The 21,987-nt window shown below is 42.9% G+C and overlaps 2 protein-coding genes across 2 annotated transcripts; both read right to left on the reverse strand.

Moving 5' to 3' along the window:
• Positions 1 to 1,073: 1,073 nt before the first annotated feature.
• On the reverse strand, positions 1,074 to 8,026 carry GIMAP4 (GTPase, IMAP family member 4). Its single transcript, XM_045565039.1, has 3 exons — positions 7,915 to 8,026; positions 5,438 to 5,509; positions 1,074 to 2,876 (listed from the first exon to the last, which is right to left on the reverse strand). The coding sequence occupies exons 2-3, from the start codon at positions 5,493 to 5,495 to the stop codon at positions 1,963 to 1,965; spliced, it is 972 nt and encodes a 323-aa protein (XP_045420995.1). The 5' UTR covers positions 5,496 to 5,509; positions 7,915 to 8,026; the 3' UTR covers positions 1,074 to 1,962.
• A 6,427-nt stretch (positions 8,027 to 14,453) lies between these two features.
• GIMAP7 (GTPase, IMAP family member 7) lies at positions 14,454 to 20,671 on the reverse strand. The gene is made up of 2 exons (XM_045565040.1): positions 20,577 to 20,671; positions 14,454 to 15,516 (listed from the first exon to the last, which is right to left on the reverse strand). Exon 2 carries the CDS (start codon positions 15,473 to 15,475, stop codon positions 14,594 to 14,596), a length of 882 nt encoding a protein of 293 aa, XP_045420996.1. The 5' UTR covers positions 15,476 to 15,516; positions 20,577 to 20,671; the 3' UTR covers positions 14,454 to 14,593.
• Between the last annotated feature and the right edge of the window lie 1,316 nt (positions 20,672 to 21,987).

The raw sequence follows: 21,987 nt of genomic DNA on the forward strand, positions 1-21,987 counted from the left end.
AGAGAAGCCAACATGACCCATTATCTTTATTGGCCAAGAGCCTCTGTCTTCCTGCTTCCCTGGGAGGCAAAGAAGAAGCACTTTCTCAGGGTTTTTCACATGGGCTTCTCAACTCCTCAATGCTTCTCAAGGGCAGAGTCTTTTTCTTTGCCTCATCTACAGGGTTAACCTGAATGCAAGGGTAAGAATAATTGAATGTGTTACACAGAAAATAATCACTGCTGTGAAAGACTTTGTTTTATATTAAACCTGAATTTAGTTTCTTTTGGGGGGTATATGTGGCTTTTTGTTTAAATATTTGCTTACGGAAGGTTGTAATACAACAGGATGTTAAATTTCATGTCTCAGAATTTTGGCTAAAACTCCAGTGATGAAAACAGTAGACACAAAGTACACCGATGTTCTGCAGAGTGAGACAGAAGATGTCTTACTCCAGGTGACCGTATCTAAAGGAATCACACGCTTCTTTGTGTGTTGCTTCTCTTATCCTTGAGCCTTTGCTAACTTTTGTTAAATATACAGTGTCAACTCATTTGTGCTCTATGGAAATAAGGAAAAGGTGTATGTCCTATTGTGGGCAAAATGGTTTAGGGCACAGAAAAGCCAATTTCAGGATACAGAATAAGGAAAGTTGGCATAAGTCACATGTTGGCATAAGTCACCAGGACATGTTGGTAGAACACAAAAACATGCTTTAAGGATTCCTAGAAATTGTTAAGTGAGGAGAACCAAGTAGAAAAGTAGAAAAGGGTTAGGCGCTTCAACTCCTGTTATCTCTATGTTAAAGAGAATTTTTGCACCAACAAAATGCACAGGCCTCAGAAACTCTAGTTCCCTGTAATTACCATCAGCACATAGTGAAGAACTAAGGAAGTTGTAGTCTTTGGCTGGTGGATGGGCTGAGAATGTGGTTCAAATCTTCTAGGGAAAAGGAGAAGGGAATATATGAAGGTAGACCAAGTCTATCACCAAAATCATCTTGAACTTTTACCAAAAAGTGAAAATTCATCCCTGTATTATTAGAAGTATTAGTGATATTTTCCAGGACAAAACATTCTAATTTGGCACAAATATGAGAGAACTGAAAAATTTTATTACAATAACAATAAGCAAGCATTCAACTGGATGGGGCAGAAGTGTGCATATGACCTGCCAAGCAGTAAGCATTCAAGGTGAGGGAGGTTGGGTTGCAACCACAGGTTTCTTTCTCAAGAAAAGGAGAGAACTAGTTATTCATCAAATTGGTTAAACTGAGGTTGGTCAAACAGTTTCTACAGATACAACTGAATATACCAAACATTGTTCTATTATCTGTTGAATTGTTCTTTCACTCTTTCTTATATTTGGGGATTGCATTTAGTTGAATTTGAAGAGATCTATTTTCCAGACAAGTCTTTGTTCTTCAAAGAGCAGATGATAAGGAAAAATTTGAGTCCTTATGTGAAAATGTAATTAAACAAATTGACATTTATCTAGAAAAAATTCTACAAGCATCTCCATCTATGGGTTTACCTAATGCAAACAAAGAATTGATCTCTCTAACAAACCATATGGGTAAGATGATTACCATGTTCCTAAAGGCAAATATGAGCAGAATTACAGGGAGAGATTATCTGCTGATCTAGAAAGAATCTAGAAGAGAAATTTTACTAAGGATAAAAAGATATAGCTTGTGGTCATCTTCTTTGGTCTCCTACATTCGTTTTCTCTGTGAGTCTGAGGAAGAATTCACAAGGTAGCAAGCATCAATACTTCTGCTTGGGAGATTCACAAATTGGGAATTTGTCCCTCTCCTGTTAAGTCAATCAGACATCTACCAATTGCCAAGGTGAACTTTACTACACTCCTTCATCCTGAGCGCCTGAGAGACAGAAACTAGAGCACCCTGACTTGGATAAATGAGTAGTATGGGGCAAGGTCACCAGCGAATATGCAGAAAATACAGACAGATTTTCTTCTGCTTTAATCTTCCAAAAAAATTCGTGAGAAAATATGGTAAGCAATATTTAACAAATTAAAGATTAATTTAACCATATCATTCTGACTTTCAACCTCCCTTCTGGCAGCTTCCTGCCTTACAGCATAGAAATCCTCCTTTTCTGCTAATTCCCTCTCCATTCGTGCCTTTCTCTTTACCTGCTCCAGTTCATCTCTCAGGTTTCTGAGTTTCTTTTCATATTCCTCTCTTATCTGTGCTTTCTCTCTCTCCAGCTCTGCTCTGTATTTTTCTTGCACCGCTTGGGTTTGTTTCTGAATCTCCTGCTCAGCCCTTTTGTATATCTTATTAGTGTAGCATCCTCCCCCATTCTCCCTCACAATGCGCTGCAGCAGGGCCAGCAGCTGTACCCTCTGGGCCTCCTGCTCAGCGCCTGTTGCCCTATTGTTGAACACACAGTAGCGATCACCAAACATGCTCATTAACTCTTGAATGCCCTCTGGAGCTTCCCTTAAGTAATCATGAAAACTGGTACCATCCAAGTCATCTTTCCGGGTGAATAAGAGAGTCATGAATTTTCTAGCCTTGTCTCCAAACATTTTCAGGATCTTCTGTATGGCCTCACGCTCTTCCTCAGTGTAACGGCCCAGTGGGACCACCAGGAGCAGGGCATGAGGCCCTGGGGAGGTCAGGAGCACGCAGCGGGCAATCTCCTTGCTTGTGTCATCATCTGACACCTCGGTGTCAAAAATGCCAGGTGTGTCAACCACAACTAGTTCTGTTTCCTTCCACCTGCCGCTCCTTTTCTCACAGGTCTTGGTAACGGATTTTGCTGAGATGGCAGAAATAAACACCTTCTCTCCAAGGATGCTGTTGCCTGTTGCGCTTTTTCCTGCTCCAGTTCTACCCACTAAGACAATTCTCAGTTGGCTTCCAGGCTCTGGAACATCAGGGAAACAAAAGCCACACTGTTACAATCTACCTGCAACAGTTTCCACTACATTGCCCCCGCTCCCCGGTGCCCTTCTCTGTTGCCAGCTGTGGGATTCTCCCTGGTTACTGCTACGCTGGCTCACAGGAAGTCTGCAGAAAGCCCTCTGGGCCTGATGTGCATCGTGCAGTACCTGGGCAACCGTCCAGTCCCTTAACTTCCTATCTTCAGATTCCCTTGAGCTTTTAACTCTGATCTTTCATAGCTAGGTAGCCCACAGAAGAGGAAATAAAATGGCTGCAAAAGAGAACTGTGAGTTTTCATTCTTGTGATACCTCACTTCGAAGGATGGGCTCAGGCTCTATCCAGGATAATCTAAGAGGTGCTGGCTCACCATTGTTTTTTGTAGTTGAGTAGTATTCCATGATATACATATACCCCATTTCATTAATCCACTCATGTATTGATGGGCATTTGGGTTGTTTCCACATCTTTGAGATTGTGAATTGTGCTGCTATAAACATTTGAGTGCAGATGTCTTTATTATAGAATGTCTTTTTTTTTCCTTTGGGTAGATGTCTAGTAGCAGGATTGCTGGATCAAATGGTATTCCTATTTTTAGCTCTTTGAAGTATCTCCAGATTATTTTTCACAGGGGTTGTACTAATTTGCAGTCCCACCAGCAGTGTAAGAGTGTTCCAATCTCTCCACATCCACGCCAGCATTTGTCGTTTTGGGGCTTTTTGATAAAGGCCATTCTCACTGGAGTTAGGTGCTATCTCATTATGGTTTTGATTTGCATTTCCCTGATGATTAGAGATGTTGAGCACTTTTTTATATGTTTGCTGGCCTTGATTCTGCCACATGTACTCGCCATCAAATTGGTACTAACCGATCAACACTAAAGTGCTCACATGGTAATAATATTCACTGGGTGCTGGTCAGGTGGGGAGGTAGGAGGCGAGAAACTCACAACTGATGGATGCGGAGTGCACTGCATGGGGGAAGGGCACACTTGTAGCCCTGGCTTGGACAAGGCAAAGGCATTGCATGTAACCAAAATATTTGTACCCCCATAATATCCTGAAATTAAAAAAAAGAGAGAGAACTGTGAGCTTCTGCTAACATCTGCTCCTAATAAGGTGTAGAAATTAACACAAGATTTTGGAGCATCTGCAGTAGAGATTTATATTTCTAATTTGTATGGAAAATGGAGTATTTGCTGTTCTCATTCAGAAGTCAGGGGATTGAATTATATTACTACAACCCATGATTATCCTTAAGGCAGAGTTACCCAGGTTTGATAACCAGAATCTTAGGATAAAAGAAGTATATTTCCAAAAGTTATATGCCTCACAACAGGAAGGCTAAGATTATCTAAAGAAAAATGTGGGCTGGTGTTTACATTATTATTTAGTTTGCAACACAGTAGGAGATTCCCTCCTAAGGACATCCTGAGGGTGTGGCTTAGCCATTCAGAGGAGGCATAGGAAAGGCATAGGAGGTAAAATGAAAAGGCGCCAAAGGCCAGCTCCAACTCTGCAACAGTTTGGTCATGTTGATAGCATGTGGGTAACAATCCCTGGAGGAGATGGCGAATGTAGCTGTGAATTATTCCCATTCCCTGTACGCATGCCTCTTTGGGACGTGGATCTGCAGTTCCCCCCATGAGGATGCTGTCTCTTCAGCCATTAAATCTAGGTTGGCCGTGCAGCTTGCTTTGGACAACAGGACAGTAGAAAGCATGCAAGCAGAGGCTCAAAAGTGCTCGTGCATTGTGGCTGGCCTTCTCTTTCTGCTCTTCCTGCAACTGCCTGCTGAAGAAGCCTGGACTAGGCTCCTTAGTGACGATCCCTGTCATCCTGGCCTGAGGGCTGCTGGCTGCTCGCTACCAGACCTGTCTGTGAGGCTATCCAAGGCCAACCACTAGCTGACCACAGAAGCCCAAGTGAGTGCCCGAGCCGAGCTGGGCCAGACCCAAGAACTGCCCAGCTGACCCGCTAACTAAAGGATTGATGTTTTAAGCTACTAAATTGTAGGATAGTTTGATAAACTAGCAAAAGCTCAACTGACACAGTCAATTTCCATGGCTAAGTGAGGAAAGGGAAGGCCGTATGATACACCCAGCATGTCCGCCAGTTTAATTTGTTGGTTCTAGACCACCAGGGGCCGGGAAATTAGGGACCTTGATGAAGGATCAATTTTTTCCTCATTCCTCTTTCCCAGTCTTCCCCCAGGCTGAAGAGGGCAGAGAAGCATCCAGAGAGGCTACAGCCAGCTCTTCTGGTGTGTCAACATTATAGGAAGCAGGAGGGAAAAACTGCCAAGCTCTGGCTAGAACAGAGGATATTTTAGTCTCTGTTCCACTTAGCCATTGTGGCCACATCGTGAGGAGACAGTGTAAAGGGTCACGAGAACTAAAAGAGCAAGGCAAACAAAGAGAAAGTGAGAAAGGAGGTTGGAAGTAGTTTTCTCTTGCTCAGATGGGGACAGCCTGACAAGGTGGGAGGACCTCCTGGCTCTGCTGTCCTCCCTGCAGCCCAGCCCAGGGAGCCCGGGCATCCTCTCACCGTGGCTCGTTGTTGGGTGTCCAGGGCTGTAGCTCATGCCATGGTATTGGGTCGCCATTGTGGTTTGAACTCCTGTAGATCAAGAAACATAATTATATCATTTTAGGAAAATGGACAGCACCTGGAATCCCTGACCATCTGTACCCAACTTATTTTCACCAGAAACTTGTTATTTTGATTTCTCCTGCCCCGTTTCCCTCAACTCTTCTCAACTCTCCATTTTCAGTTTCATCTTCAGGTTGTTCCTTTCTCCGTACACAACTATAAATGTTTCTAGTGCTTTCTCAGCACTGGTTCTGGCTCCTTTCCCCTCCCTAACCGGTGATTAATTGCTTTGATGCTTTGTATACCTAGTTTGCAGGCTGCCCCCTTGTCAAGCTCCAAATTTTATGTCCCACTCAACTTCATCTGGCAATTTCATGGGTATCTCAACCAGCACCTGCCCACAGCTGAGCCCTGGACCTCCACCCCAGCCCACTCTGCCTCCACCATTCCTTTCAGCCAGTGGCTCCCGCAGGGCCCTGGGGTCACCCACAGCCCTCCTTTCCTCACTCTCTTGTTAGCCCAGCACCAAATCCTACTGATTCTACTTCCAAAAACCTCAAAATCACTTATTTCTCTCCATCTTCATGCTAATACAATCCACTGTCATTTGTTTGCAATGCAACAGGCTCCTAACTGACCATCTCTCCTTCCATCCCTTTTTTTACTCTATGATCACAGGTTATTTTAAAACTGAAATTTGATTTTTTTTTTTCTTGTTCAAATTCCCTAGTGGCTTACTCTTGCTTCTTGAAAACAGTTTAAATCCCTGAAATGGTCAATAGGCCCTGTGCATTCGACTACCTTCTCTCTCAGAAGGCTGAGCCACACGGGTCTCCTCAATGTCCTCCGAATCCTCTAGGCCTCTTCCGCCTTCGAGGCCTTTGTAGTACTTTTCCCACCCCCGGAGAGTTCCAACTGCAATCCGGTGTCCGGCTCATTTCTGCTTGGCCCGCAGGCCTCGGCTCTCCAGAGAGATCTTCTCCAGCCTCTGCCCCAGCACCGCCCCCCACCAGCAGTACCCCTCTGCTGGGTCTACTGTTATTTGCTCTTAGTGCACCCCAGGGATTTCTTTCAGAATAGACACGACAACGGAAAGTTATTTGTCTGATTTTTACTGTCTCCTCTTAGATTATAAGCATTTCATGGGAGGACCGTATGTGACTTATATTTCCTGTTATTCCCTGGGGACAAGCACAATTCTGGACGATGAGTGGATCTCAATAAATATTTGTCAAATAAATAAACTGATAATCTCCCCACTTCTTGTCTTTCTCTGATTCATCACTATGTCCAGCCCACGTCTAATCTGTGAAAATGACAATCCTGTCCTTGTTGATTAATACTTAGTGTCATAGAAACACAGCACTAATTTTTTTTTAACATTTTCTTTCACTGCTACCTACAGACATTTTGCGATGGAGAAAGGCATTTGAAGAACTCTTATTGGAGCAGACTTTGATTGAGACAGGCAGAAAATGGTAGTTTTTAAAGACAGAGTCACCAGATAGGAAGCCATCAAATATAAGTATGAAACATTGTCAAAAGGCGGACACTTCTTTTGAAAGAAGGGTTTTTTCTTTATCTTTTAGAATAGGGAGTAGGAAACAGCTTCTCATAAACAGGGAAGAGAAATCACAGAAATTTTAAAAATCAGCTTTGGTGATTGGTGTTAGAAAAGGGGATAGGATAGCAGCAACAAGAAAACAAAGAGTCTCTGGGTGTTTGTCAGTGTCCTGCTTCCAGCATCTGGGCTCTGTAATGCTGCTCTGTTGATCATAACTCAGATGGAAAACCAAGAGACTGTCCTTCTGTAGGTGCTGACCTCAGGTGGCTGATGTCTGCTCTCTCTGCCTACAGAACAAGCAGCCATCAGTCCCCAGATTTTTCTGAACTGTATAGAGTCACACAGGGTGGCATCTCCCTCCTCCTGTCTCCTGAAGGGGAGCTCAGCTCCGCGTAAACCCACGAAGGGACTGCCCTGAAGAGGCAGCTTCCCTAGTAACAAAACCTCAGACCACAGGGCCTCCAGTCCTGAACCATGTGCAGGTGCTGGGGGGCTGCATGCTGGTCTGAGACCCCTACGTATCCCAATGTTCTTCTCCCCGTGAGCTCCCCCAGCGCTACTTCTGTTTGCTCACTCTACTTTATTCCTGAAAGAATCAAAGATTACTTATAACATTTATAACCAGTGAAAGGCATCATTTATTTGTAAAACAAGTATCCTCTGAGCAGCAACCCCTGAAAGAGGCATTAATTTGTAGGCTTCAGCCTTCAAAACAGATTACAACCTAAAATCAACAAAGACAGGAAATATGAAACAGCAAGAAATCTATTCTGAGAGCAAGTTTGCCAGGTTTGAGATGTAGACCCGGGGGAGAGGTGTCCTTCCCACGAAATCAGACATCCCCCTCCACACACCCCAACTCCCTTACCTGAAAGGTCTGGGTCCTGCACCCTTCTCTGATTTTGCAGGCAATTCTATGCCAGGATATTGAGAAAGAGGATCGGAGAGGAAGTGAGGGGAGGAGTTTTTCAGACTTGCTTGTGCAAGGGACCTGCCCACCTTGTCATCCAGCAGCGCGAGCAGCTCTTTCTGCAGGGACGGGATTGCTCTGTGCTGTCCAACATGGCGACCACTAGCCACATGTGGCTATTGCGCACTTGACATGTGACAAGTGTGATTATAGCTCTGAATTTGTAATTTTATTTCATTTCCATTTATTTGAAATTAAAGTTAAATTGTTACCTGTGCCTCATGGCTACCACACTGAGCCTCACAAAACTCTGCAGTGAGAGAAGAAACATGAGTCATGCTGTGACATTTGAGAAGAAACTTCTGGTCAAAACCAGAGAGTTGCCAGCTATTCTGAAAGACCCCTGGGTCCCTGGGCCCCGCTTAGCACAAGAGGCCTTCCAGCTGATGTTTGCTTCTGGTGCCTTAGACCTGTGTCAGTGTAGGCAGCTGCTTCCTCTTCCCAGTGACGTGAGAGACGGACAGCTGCTATTTCCAGGCTGTGTCCTCTCAGTCATCTGCTAGAAGCAAAACAGGGTAAAGGATGTCCCTTTGACTGACTAAGATGGGCCCAAGTCACCCAGTGAGATGGTCCTGGGACCGTTGAAATAGTCTAACCATTGATATCCGACCCTACCTGCCATTAAAATGGAAACTGAGATATTGTAATGGGGGTTCGTTCTCCATTATACCCATTATTCTTCCGTTATAAAAGGGTTCACAATTTATTATCATACTCAACAATTGAGACAGTATTTAGAAATGCATAGTACTTTAGTAATTATACAAATTGCTGGGCTTTTTTTTTTCCAAGATGGCTCACTAGAAGCATTCCTCATCCACTTAGAGCAATCAAAATAGTGTATGGAAAATTACTTTGAATATATTATCCAAGCAGGAACACAGGAGGTCAACAGAAAAGCAAAATGAAACTCCAAATTCTGGGGAGGAGGAGGAAATCAGGCAGCCTGCATGGCCAAGACTGGCCAAAATGGGAAGTGAATCTCTGTTACTGGAGAGAGTGAATGTGTGTGTGTCTTTCTGTGGTTCACTTTGCCACTGGGGAATCATACAATCCAGGCCACAGGAGACCACCTTTATTCTGCCAAGCCCCAAATCTACCTTAGGGAGCAGCCAGGATGCTGTGAGAAGAAACTGCTCCAGGAAGCATCCCATGCATGCCCCAGACCTACCCAGCTACTGGAAGATGCCATTCCTGATCCTAGATCTTAACAAGCTGTCCATGGTCCCTGGAGCTAGCAACAGCATCAGTCTTTGGTGTTAGAGAAATTTAGGCTGGGGCTTGGGGAACAGAGGCTTGAGTGGGGGAAGGGGTCTTAAAACCAGGACTGAGAAACAAGTGTCGTATGGGCTCCAGCCACTGGTGCTGGAACCTAGCCACCACCCCAGGACCTGAATAAAAGAACAGTTGCTGAGGAGGCTGGGTATTAAGCCAGGTGGCATCTTCCATGGCCTGGTGTGTGTTATGGACTAGATGTAATCCGCCAGGTCTGACTGAATTGCTCAATCTGCTGCCACAGTCAGGATGGGGGACAGAGCCCTGTGGGGACTGGAGCATGAGAGGGAAGCAAGTCTCACTCCTGCTGGCCAAAGCTGTGGCTGCTGGGACCACCACTCCTTCCCCATACTAAGACCTCCGTGCAGCTTTGGTCACCCCTCACCTAAGCATTTAGCTAAGGGCCTGAAGTCTGCCCTGTGACCCCCATCAACACTGGTGGGGCCTGAGCACTTCTTTCCTGATCCAGCTGTGTCCAGATGCACCCCACTCCTGTGACAGAGCACAGAATCCAGGCTCCTGGGGGTTCCACAACCTAATACACCACCTGGGACACCTGAGCATGCCTCTAGGGGAAGAGAGACTGTCCCATGAGCTGATGAGGAAAATGTATACTCAGTGGTCTCAGGGTAGAATGTTCTATAAATGTCTGTCAGCCTCATTTGTTCTAGAGTTCTGTTTAAGTCCATTGTTTCTTTGTTTATTTTCTGTTTGGAGGATCTGTCCTGTTCTGTCAGAGGGGTGTTGAAGTTCCAGCTGTTACAGTGCTGCTGTTTATCATTTTGTTTAGATCAAGTAGGATTTGCTTTATGAATCTGGGTGCACCTGAGTTAGGTGCATAAATATTTAGAATTGTTATGTCTTCTTGTTGAATTGTACCTTTCACCATTACATAGTGACCATCTTTGTCTTTCATTACTTTTGTTGATTTGAAGACTAAGTTATCTGAAATTAGAACTGCTACACCAGCTTTCTTTTGGTTTCCATTTGCGTGGAATGTTGTTTTCCACCCCTTCACCTTGAGTCTGAATGTATCCTATGGGTTAGCTATGTTTCCTGAAGACAGCAGATACTTGGCTTGTGTATATTTATCTATTCAGCCAGCCCATGTCTCTTTAGTGGGCAGTTCAAGCCATTCACATTTATTGAAAGAGTTGATAAGGGGGTGGATTTCTGTTCATCCTGTTGAGTTGAACTTTGTTGCTTTCTTTTCTCTCTTGAGCCATGTGGTACCTGGGCTTTGACCTTTAGCTTTTGGATGATTTTACACTGGTCAGTGTCTATTGTGCTGATCCATGTGTAACACTGTTCTGAGTACTTTCTGGAGGGCAGGTCTTGTCTTGATGAATTCCTTCAGTCTTTGCTTGTCTGAGAAGGTCTTTATTTCTCCTTCATATGAGAAACTTAGTTTTTCAGGATACAAAATTCTAGGCTGGGCATTATTGTGTTTGAGAAGACTGAGAATGGGGCTCCTGTCCCTTCCGGCTTGTAAGGTCTCAGTTGAGAAGTCTGCAGTTAGTCTGATGGGTTTTCCTTTGTAGGTTACCTGCTGCTTTCACCTTATAGCTTGTAGGAGGGCCTCTTTCATGTTTATTTTGGCCAGTCTGATGACTATGTGTCATGGTGTCTTCCTGTTTGTGATGAATCTCCCATGAGTCCTTTGAGCTGTTTGTACCGGAATATCTAGATTTCTAGCAAGGCCAGGGAAATTTTCCTCCATTATATCCTCAAGTAATTTATCCAACCCTTGTGTATTTTCTTCTTCACCCTCAGGCATGCCTATGATTCTTATGTTAGGCCACTTCACATAATCCCATAATTCTTGTAGTCTTTGTTCTTTTCTCTTATTTCTCTGGTCTATCTCTGTGACTGACTTGTTTAATTGAAAGGTGTTATCCTCAATCCCTGAGATTCTTTCTTTGGCTTGGTCTAGCCTATTCTTGAGGCTTTCACTGTGTTTTGTAATTCCTTAAATAAATTCTTCATTTCTAGAAGTTCTGTTTGATTTGTCTTTAATATTTCAATTTCTTTAATGAATCTTTCATTCATTTCCTGGATTTTTTTGTGATTTCCTTGTGTTGGGTATCCATTTTATCTTGCATTTCATTGAGTTTTCTTATAATCCATATTGGAAATTCTTCATCTGTCACATCAGTGTTCTGATTTTGGTTGGTATCCATTGCTAGAGAGCTGGCGTTCCCTTTTGGGGGTGTCCTTTCATCTGATTCTTCATACTTCTGGAGTTCTTTGGCTGATTCTTTCCCATCTGGAGCAGCTGTTGCTTCTTACCTTTGGATTTTCATTTAGATAACACACCCAGTTTAGTCTCTGAGCCAGTATGTGGTACTTGTGGGTGAGATTCAACCACACCCTGTATGATGAGTCAGTAGATGCAGTAAAAAGGTGTGCAAATTGACCTCCCTCTCAGTAGGTGGCACTTGCCGGGAGAGAGGAGCAAGCTGCAATGCTATTTTTGGGTCCTATAACCAGCTCTAGTTCCTCTGGAGAGGCTCTCTGGTGCCTCAAGTGGTGGGTAGGGCCCTGGGACTTCCAGGTGTCTCATTATTCTCCACCTCAGCAGGGGTAGGTGGGGAGAGTTAGGCTGGGCGGAGCTGGGTTGGGTGAGCCTGCCCTCAAGCTCCACAGATGCTTTTAGTGGGGGCCAAAGGTCTGTTCCCTGCCTCTGGGCAAAGCTGCCAGGGAGGGGCTGAAGTGCCCCACTGTACCAGAAAGTCTGCGTGTGGAGGTGGGGCTGAGACCCGCAGTCTGTCAGTCTGGAGCAGGCCTCTCTTCCTTGCCACCCTCCCCTATTCCATAGTTTCTCCCAAGCCTCTGCTGGTAGGCAGGACTCAAGCCAGCTGAGCTCCCCCACAACTGTGATGCTGGCTGGGAAGTTCCCTGCACAGGATCCTGGCCTGAATTGGGATTATGGCCCTCCCATGGGAGGATGGGTGCCCCTCAAGCACACTGCAGCTTGGACCCACTCTGATCTGCCCCTGAAGGCACACACCTCAGTAGACCAATTCACAAATATCCCTTCTGTGTCCCCAGGCAATGGGATCGAGACCTGGATGTGCGGGATCTGGCCCGCAGGCCTGTTCCCTAGCCTCAGAGATCAATCCCTGATCATGCCAGGGAGAAGAATGCTGGTCCCAAGTCACCCACTAGGTGCCCAAGCTGGATCAAAGTCCCTCCACCTCAGGGTTTGCCCCACTGTGCCGGAGTCACTGGGAAAGCAGCACCAGGAAAGGCCAGCAGGTAGGGAGCTCACTGCCTGAGCACCCCTCAGTCCACTGCAGGACCTTAAAAGGAAAGATCCGAGCCCCGTTCCCTGTGGATGCCTCCAGGTGGTATCTAAATTGTCCCTCTTAGCAGCTGTGTGTAGGGGAAGGGAAGGGGAGAATGAAGGACTAGGTGGAGGAAGGATTGCGTGCTGGTAGTCTCCAGCTCTTCCTCTGGGAGGGAGTCCTCCCAGAATGACCAGGCCCTGTAGTCCTGCAGATCTCCTGGGAACCACTGAACCCCTGTGGTTCCTGCAATCTGGGCTGGAGTTGGGAAATGTCTGTGTGGGGACAAGCAAGATGGATCCTGAGGAGCTGAGGCACCCCAGGGAGGACAAAGTTGCCCAGTGCATAGAGAAGCAATATGGCGCCTGCCTACTGGTTCGGGTCTGTGGTGTGGGAGTTAACCCCAAGGGAGCTGGGAGCCTGAAGCCCTGTCCACAAGAGGCTTTCCACTCACTGGCAGCAGCAGTCTCTGGGCTGGCATTGGCAGATTTCTCCAGCAGCTCAGGAGCTGCCAGAGGGGAATTTTAACTACTCCACCTACCCTTCTTGCTGGTCTCCAAGCTTCTCAGGGCTTAATCCCTACCGGTGCCTTTCTCCTTGCAGTTCTGCTCCATAGCCTCTTCCGCTGAAGTCTCCTTAGGTTCAGGCACCCTTCCTTCTGACCCTCATCTGATCTGTTTGTCTGTCTGTCTTTTTCTCTTTCATCTAAACTTTCTTCTTCTTGCAGAGACACTCTGGTGTTTCTCGTCTGCCATCTTGCCTCTCCCCTAGATGAGACTTTGGACTTAGACTTTAAAATTGATGCTAGAATAATTTAAGACTTTTGGGGCTATTAAATGAAATTGATGTATTTTTCATGTGATAAGGGCATGAATCTTGGGGTGCCAGGAACAGAATGCTATGGTCTGATTTTTTATGTCCCCCTCAAAATTCATATGTTGAAATTCTCACCCCCAAGGTGATGGTATTAGGAGCTGGGGCCTAGGGAGGTGACCAGGTCATGGGGGCAGAGCCCTCATGAATGAGATTAATGGCCTTATTAGAAGAGGCCCAAGAGAGACTTTTCATTCCTTCTACCATGTGAGCTGAGAGTAAGAAAATGGCTGTCTATAAGGAATAGGCCCTCACCAGACCCAAATCTGCTGGCACCCTGATCTTGGACTTCTCAGGCTCCAGAACTGTGAGAAATAAATTTCTGTTGTTCATAAACCACCCAGTTTACAGTATTTTTTATAACAGCCCAAATGGACTAAGACAATAGCCGAAGGAAACTAAATCAGTACCTTGCAGAGATATCTGCTCTCTTATGCTCATTGCAGCATTGTTCACAACAGCAAAGATAGGGAAACAACCCATGTCTATGGACAGATGGATGGATAAAGAAAATGTGGTGTTTTATTAACATTTCATTAATAACAATGGAATATTATACAACCTCGAAAAAAGAAGATCTCGCATTTGCAACAAAATGGATGAAACTGGAGGACATTACACTAAGTGAAGTAAACTAGCCACAGAAGGACACACACTGCATGATCTCACTTGTATGTGGGATTTTAAAAAGTAGAGCTCACAGAAGCAAAGAATAGAATGTTGGTTGCCAGGAGCTAGGGACTAGGAGAAATGAGGAGATGTTGGTCAAAGAATACAAAGCTTCAATTATGCAGAGTGAATAAGTTCTTGAGATCTAATATGAAGTATGGTGACCACAATTACTAACACTGTATTGTATTTTTGAAATTTTCTAAAAGAGTAGATCTTAAATGTTCTCACCACACCAAAAAAAAAAAAAAAGTAACTGTGAGGTACTGATATGTTACCTTGATTTAATAATTTCAAAGTGCATACATTTAGCAAAACATCACATTGTACACCTTAAATATAAACATTTTTTATTTGTCAATTATACTTAATAAAGCTGAGAAGCAGGAGGTATTATTGCAGCCATCTTTGACAAATAAAATCCATCACATTAACAAATCACAGTAAGTCAAAGAGAAAGAATGAAATTGACATTAATTCCAAAACTGATGCCATATTTCTGAAAGCTTTTTAAAAATACTAGCTAAAATTTTTTCAAATGTATTACTCTCAGCTTCTTCCTTTATATTTCTTAGTTTTTCATCATATTTCTTCATTAGCAACTGTATTTCTTTCTCCTTTTCTTCCTTTGATTTATCAGCATAATTCTTTTCTATTCTTTTTATATTCTCTTCTAATTCATCAGCATAGGTTTTCCTCAAAATCTCTGCCTCTTGTCTCAGGCGTTTCTCTGTGTCCTTGTATATGGCCTCAGAAAAGTAAGACCCTCCATTGCCTTGCACCATTTCCTCTATCAGCCCCACCAGCTCCTGGACTTGACTTTCCTTCTCTGCTTCTATGACATTGCTAAAGGCACAGCAGCGGTTCCCGCATTCTCGAATGATGATTTGCAGGTTTACATCTGCTTCTGATATAAAATCTTCTAGCATTAGGCTGTGGCTCATTAACTCTTCTTTGCGAGTGAACAAAACGATCATGTACTTCATGGCTGGCTCCCCAAAGAGAGCCTTGATCAGTGTAACTGTTCTCTGCTCTTCCTCCGTGTAGCGGCCCAGCGGCATAACCAGAACAATGGCGTGAGGCCCTGGGCACGAGGAGATGACACACTTGCTGATTTCCTTGCAGGTGGTGAGCAGGGTTTCCTTGTTGTCAAAGAGCCCAGGGGTGTCAACAACAACAAGTTGTCGCCCCTTCCATTCCCGTGATGCTATCTGACAGGTCTTGGTAACAGCATAGGCAGCAATTTTAGAGTCAAAGATTTTCTGCCCAAGGATGGTGTTTGCTGTTGCACTTTTCCCACTTCCAGTCTTCCCTACCAGAACGATCCTCAAAGATTGGTCTGAATGCTCAGCCATGTTCACGCCAAGAAGCTCTGGAGCTTAGGCACGCACAAGACCTCAAGGAGGGAAAGGAGAAGAAAAAAAAAAGACCAATTTAAGTAATAGGAACCATTCCCAACCCTCTTTTCTCCCTGTCCCTGAAAATGTGTTATATTCTATTATCCATATTGATCCCAGTAGGGACTGAAAGATGAAACAGTTCAATGACTATGAAAGAAATAACAAAGTAGTTAAAGAGTTTCCCCACAAAAGAGTACCAGGTCCAGATGGTTTCACAAGGAAATTCTATTAAACCTTTTAGGATCTGATCATCTCAATGCTACTTAAACTGTTCCCAACCATACAAAAAGAAGGAAAACTTTAAATTCTTTCTATGCAAGTGTAATGTTGATTCCAAAAGCTGGCAAAGATTTCACCAATAAAAAACTACAGAGGTGTCTCATTTGTGAATATTGATGCAAAAATCCTAAATAAATTATTAGACAGTAATAAATGATACACCATGATTTAGGGTGATTTATTTCAGAAACACTAGGGGCGTCAGTCAATGCTACCATATATGCACAGATGAAGAGAAAAATTACCTAGATGCAGAAAGGACATTTGACCAAATTTAACACGGATTCATGTTTAAGCCATTTCATAAAGTAAAAATTAATACATACTTCTTTAATATGATTTTATTCAAATATAAATGTTTAAACTTTTGTCATCTTTTTTTCTAGAATGAAAAATGCTGATGATGAAGTCCATCTGGATGCAGAGAAAATCAAGTTAGCCTGGACAATCAAGGAAGAACAAGAAAAGACCACCTCTGCCAGAGAGTGAAACGCTGTAGTCGCTATAATTAAAGAAGTGTGATGTTGCTGAATGAACAGAGAGACAGACTGTGAAACAGAATCAGAAAATTAAGGAACAGACCATTGCTCATCTAATATTCATTTATATTCAATTCAATTATATTATTTTATTTATATTCCATAAAACACCATCTCATATCAATGGGTGAAAAGATGAACAATTCCATAAACAACATTGGGATAACTATACAACCATACAGAAAAAGATAAAATTGCATCCAATTCCTTATATCATGCAAATTCCAAATAGATCAGAAATTAAACGTAGAAAATTAACCCATATAAATAATGAAATAAACATCGATAAATTTTTTGTAAAGTGGGAGTAGGGAAAATTTTTCTCCCTTCCAAATACTAACTAGGCCCAACCCTGCTTAGCTTCCGAGATCAGGTGCATTCAGGGTGATATGGCCATAGATATAAATGTTTCTGAGATTTAAAATAGTATAAGGAAAAGACTGAAAACTTTGATAACATAAAAATCTAAAAAACAATGTAAGGCATTGACACCATAGACAAATTAAAACACAAATATCAAACTAGGAAAATATTCTTTTCAATTTATATCAGAGAGAGCTAATTTTCCTATTATACAAAGAACTATCTTCAAGTAGAGAAACGAAAGATTAACAACTTGGTAGAAAATTGAGCAAGAGATATGAATAGTTCAAGGAAAAAAAGAAATGCAAATGTCCCTTGAATATATACAAAGATATTCAAATTCATTTATAATGGAGAAAAGTGAATATGCAGTAAAAGAAAAATATATAATTACACCAAGATAACTATTTCTCAGCTATAGGTATGGCAAAAATCCAAAAGTTTGCCAGTATAATTTAACGGTAGATGTACAGGGGAAATAGGTCATCTCCTACATGTCTAGTAAGAATGGAAAAAACAGTCCACCATCTACAGAGGAGAAGGTAGCAATATCTTGCAAAGTTCATATGCTTTTACTCTTTGATTATCAATCCCAATTTTAGGATTTATCCCAAGTCTACACTGACAAAAATGTAGAAGTGAGTATGCACAGAGCTATTCATGTTGCACTATTAGTGATAGCAAAAGACCAAAAACTTAACAAATGCCCATCAGTAGGAGACCAGATGAATAAACTGAAGTATATTCACACCATGTACTTACTATCCAACTATAAAAAGGAATGAGAAATATCTCTATATACCAGTGTGGAGAAATCTCTAGGGTATAGCACTAAGTGAAAAAGGGAAGGTGAAGTAAACAATATATGGTTTACTACCATGTATATTATAGGGAGGAATATGAGTTTTATACATAAATAATTTTTCATGTACACATGAAAAAGCAATGGCAGGATCATCTGAAAACTAAATAAACTAAAAAATTACCTTTTTTGAAAGGGGGGAGGACAGAAACTAGAGACTAGTAAATGAAACAAAGGAACCCAATTATATTTTGTGTGGCAGATGAACCATACAAAGAATTGGCCCAAGAGGCTTGAAAATGCAATTATTTCAGAGTGTGTGTATGTGTGTGTGTGTGTGTATGTGTGTGTGTGTACTGTTTTGAAGGCCATCTAAAAGGCATAAACAAAGGTCAGCCCAGTGGCAGTACGCACACTCAGTCCTCAGATTGCGATCGTCAAATACAATTTTCCACCCAAGAAATTAGAGGTCCCAGAAGATAGTACTGATTCCAGGTCTGAGCCAGGAAACATACAAGTTCAGCCTAGAACATCTTTTCACACTAGAAAGCAGTGATGCTATCAAAAATTACTATGGTCTTATCAGAAGGACTCAGAAGTCACCTTAAAGATGTTCCAACTGGACAAAGATGGGACAGTTTGAGCATTAATAAGAAAAATAATTCCAATGGATTGAAATATACCAAATATGTTAAAATCTGATAGTTTGTAACAATACTGTCTTCCTATAAGAAGTTAATTCCTCACTTTGGTGTATGCTAGGAAAGTAACTCAATATTCTGAGCATTGACATATAAAGGGGAAAAAAAAATCAAACATTAAAATCTCATATTTTAACTGTATCTCATGAAATAAAAGAACTAATGAAGGGAAATTTCTCTGCATAGGATTATTCCATGTAATAAATGAAGAAAAATGGTAGAATTAGAATATCATCACTTGGGAACTCTTAATGAAACAATAAATTCATTCTAGGCAATCATTAGCATCTACTAACATCACAAAAAGAGAGACAACCAAACATTACGTGCCCTCTAATGGAAGCTGAGAACAGCAACTGTGAAGTATGCCCACCATAAAAGTGTCAGACTTTAATCTCATCCAACCTCTCCCTTAACATAAATTCACACAACACCCTGGAATGTTGAAAAGCATGTTAAGTGATATCATTGGGATGTAATCAGTAAAATGAACACTGTGCAGTCCCATTGGACCAAAGACTTTCCCTTCCTTAAACAAAGAAATTCCACAGAAAGAAACAAGGAAAGTGGAAACCCACACATTGAGTGCAATTTAAGAGACGTCAAACAATCTCGATTGTTTATGGACTTTCATTAGATCCTACTTCAAACAACTTATAAAATTATGAGACCATCAGGAAAATCTGAATACAACTGGTAAAAAATTATAGTTGCTTTTGAAGTCCAGTTGTGGAATTGTGGGTATATTTTTTGAATGGTCTTTATCTTTCAAAGATATATACCAAATATTTACTGATAAAATGATGTAACATCTGAGATTTGCTTCAAAATAGTCTGGGGTAGGTGGGGAGTAGGAAGCAGACGGCTGAAACAAGACTGGCATGAATTGATGGTTGTGGACCTTGGGATAGGTACATAGAAGTTCCTTATATTACTCTTTTTATCTTTGAATAAGTTTAGACTTTTTCACAATAAAAAATTTAACGTGCATATAGTGTAACCACTACTGAGTATTCACTGTATATCAGAGCCCTCTGATAAACATGTCTCATACATTATCTCATTTACTCTTCCTAAATACTTGCAGTGAAACTAATTTTATTGTTCTAATTTTTAAAATGAGGAAACTGATGTAGCTCAAAAATGCTGAGAAATGTGCCCACAGTCACTGTGCTAATAGGTACGGGGCAGAGAGGCATTTGACTCGAGGTCTGCTGTGCTCACTTTTAACCGTGTGCACCGTGGTTTCTCTCAGGCCGTGATTCTAAATGTCAGCCTAGGACACATCACAGGGAGACGGGGGAGAAGAGGGGAGGCGGCCCACACTCTCCGGAAAGGTGAGCTGGGAACAAGCCTGGGAGCCGGGAGTCAACCAGGAGGGCTTCACGTTTCCCTGTGGCCTTTTCTCTCTCCCACACTGAGAAGCCAAAGCTTAGAGAGGCAGCAGAAGAAATAATTTTAAGACTTTCTCAAGTGGTTCTTGGGCGACCCAGAGGACCTTCAGCTAAGAGAAAGACTGAGAGGTGAAAAAAGCATATGCTTTGGACATGGGCAGACCTACACTGTGGCCAAATCCACCTAGAAAATTTCATAAGCTCCTTGAGATTCAGTTCCCTCTGCTAGGAAAGGGACAATGAAACCAATCTTGCAGGGCTGTCCTGAGGCTTTCACGGAGTCATTTCTGTAAAGTTACTTCACATTGCTGAGAGCACAGCAGCTACTTAATACAAAGTTAGTTGCTATAAAATGCTGTCACTATACAAGAAAGCCATGGACTGAAAAATTCTTGAGTGACATTGCATCTTAGAAGTTCATCAGGTTACACTATTCCTTCAGCTGCTCATAGCTCCACCCCGCATGTTACACTATTAGCAACATGGTTTTTTGTTGTTCAATGCTGGAAAGGAGTCAGCAGACTTAATTCTAGCTTTTCTCTGTCGTGAGTGACCTGGGAAACCCTTGGAGAGTCACCAAACTCTCTGGGATTATGATTCTTTTTTACCAATAGGAGGAATTTAGACAGGTTGTCTCTAAGTTCCCTTCCAGCTCTTAAAATCTGCCTGGGGAGCGCTTAATTTCCTATGAAGCTTACGAGGCAACGCTCTGCATCTATCACAAGAGCCGCTGGGTGGAAGGTGCAGTAGGCAGCAAAGCGTGTCCTGTTAAATATGAGATGCTTGGGTACCGGGCTCATAAATCTCCTTACCTCCCTCTCTACCTGCTGCAGCCACTGTCCTGGCAGCACCCTCTGTGCAGTGCAGCTGCCTGTCCCTGCTGTCCCTCCTCAGAGCAGAGTCCATCCCACAGCTACCCTGTCCCCTACTGCCCGTGGCAGCCCTGTCGCACAGGGCTCTCTTGTCAGGCAGGCTCACCTCTTGAACGAGAGGATGAGTTCTCAAGTTTTCTCCAACGAGGCTGTGTGAGCTGCTGCTTTTGCTTGAAGTATGAGGCAAAAGTGTTTGTTTGCACCCCCTAAAACCTCTGAGCCGGGAAGCTCAGATTGGGTGGAGCCAGTAAAGAAACTGTTTGCCTTTAAAGAGACAGACTCATTGTTCCATAATTTGGTGGATGCTTCAGTCTTGCCACATTGAAACTTTCTGCCCAGGTGCCTGCTATAACACCACCATTTCCAAGGCAATATTTTTTGTTTGGGTTACAGTGATGCATCCCAAAGGGCCTTTATTAAATGACCCCAATATTGCCCAGAAAGCATTAGGCACGGTGCCTGCCTGGTCATCTTCCCTGGGTAGAGTGAGCCACTGAGGGGTGATTCGGGGAAGAAGGAAGACAGGTGTGTACCTTGCTGTGTCCAAGTATAGCGCCAGGGGGTACTTCTTAGAATACAGGTTTTTTATTATAGTCTTTCGGGAAGGTCTCGAGCTACTTATTCAAAAATTAACAGCACTGAGGTTAAAGCCAAAAGAGTGTAAACCTTTAGAAACCAATAGAGAAAAAAATGAAGCTGAGGACTGAAAAATCTGCAGTGACCACATAGCTTCTCTAGTGTTTTCATACAGTTCTTCCTCGCTTGAAAATCTGCATGACCTGAGGAGTAAAGATGCGCCCAGGTAACAGACACTACTTGCCTTCTCAGCCTTCCTGCCTACACCATATCCTCCTGCCCCGGGCTTAAGCAGAGATAGATTTTCCTGGATTTACCGAGGGGATGCTCTGGAAATTTCTTGATATGAGAGGCAGGTTCCCAAAGCTTTCATGGTTGACCAGATGCTCTAGTTGGCTTTGCGTCACCATAAGAATATAATGTTTTTGTTACGTGTGTGTGTGTGTGTGTGTGTGTGTGTGTGTGTGTGTGTGTATGTACATACAAAAAAACTCAGGGCTTTTTCTGCTGCTGTGATGTTAGACAAATGCAAAGCTCAACTTATTAAAACACTGCAGAAATACTGACAGGAGATGAAAGGAATAGTTCCTCACGCTGCCCTGGCCCTTAGACAAATGGTCTATGTTACCTTGGTCTGTCAATTTCCTATTGCCGCCATACCAATTTACCAAAAATTTAGTGGGCTAAAACAACACAGATTTTCCCTCTTATAGTTCCAGAAATCAGCCGTGCAAAATGAATCTTACGGGAATAAAATCAAGGTGTTAGCAGGATTCCTTCTAGAAGCTCCAGAGGAGAATCAGCTCCTTGCCTCTGCCACCTTCTACATGCTGCCGATATTCTTTGGCCACATCACACCAGTCTCTGCTGCCGTCTTCCTCCTGTGACCTCCTTGCCTCCCTCCCTGGTGACTTAGACCCACCCAGATAATCCAGGAGAGT

Source organism: Lemur catta, chromosome 11, assembly GCF_020740605.2.
Source record: "Lemur catta isolate mLemCat1 chromosome 11, mLemCat1.pri, whole genome shotgun sequence".
In the NCBI taxonomy this organism is placed as follows: domain Eukaryota; kingdom Metazoa; phylum Chordata; class Mammalia; order Primates; family Lemuridae; genus Lemur; species Lemur catta.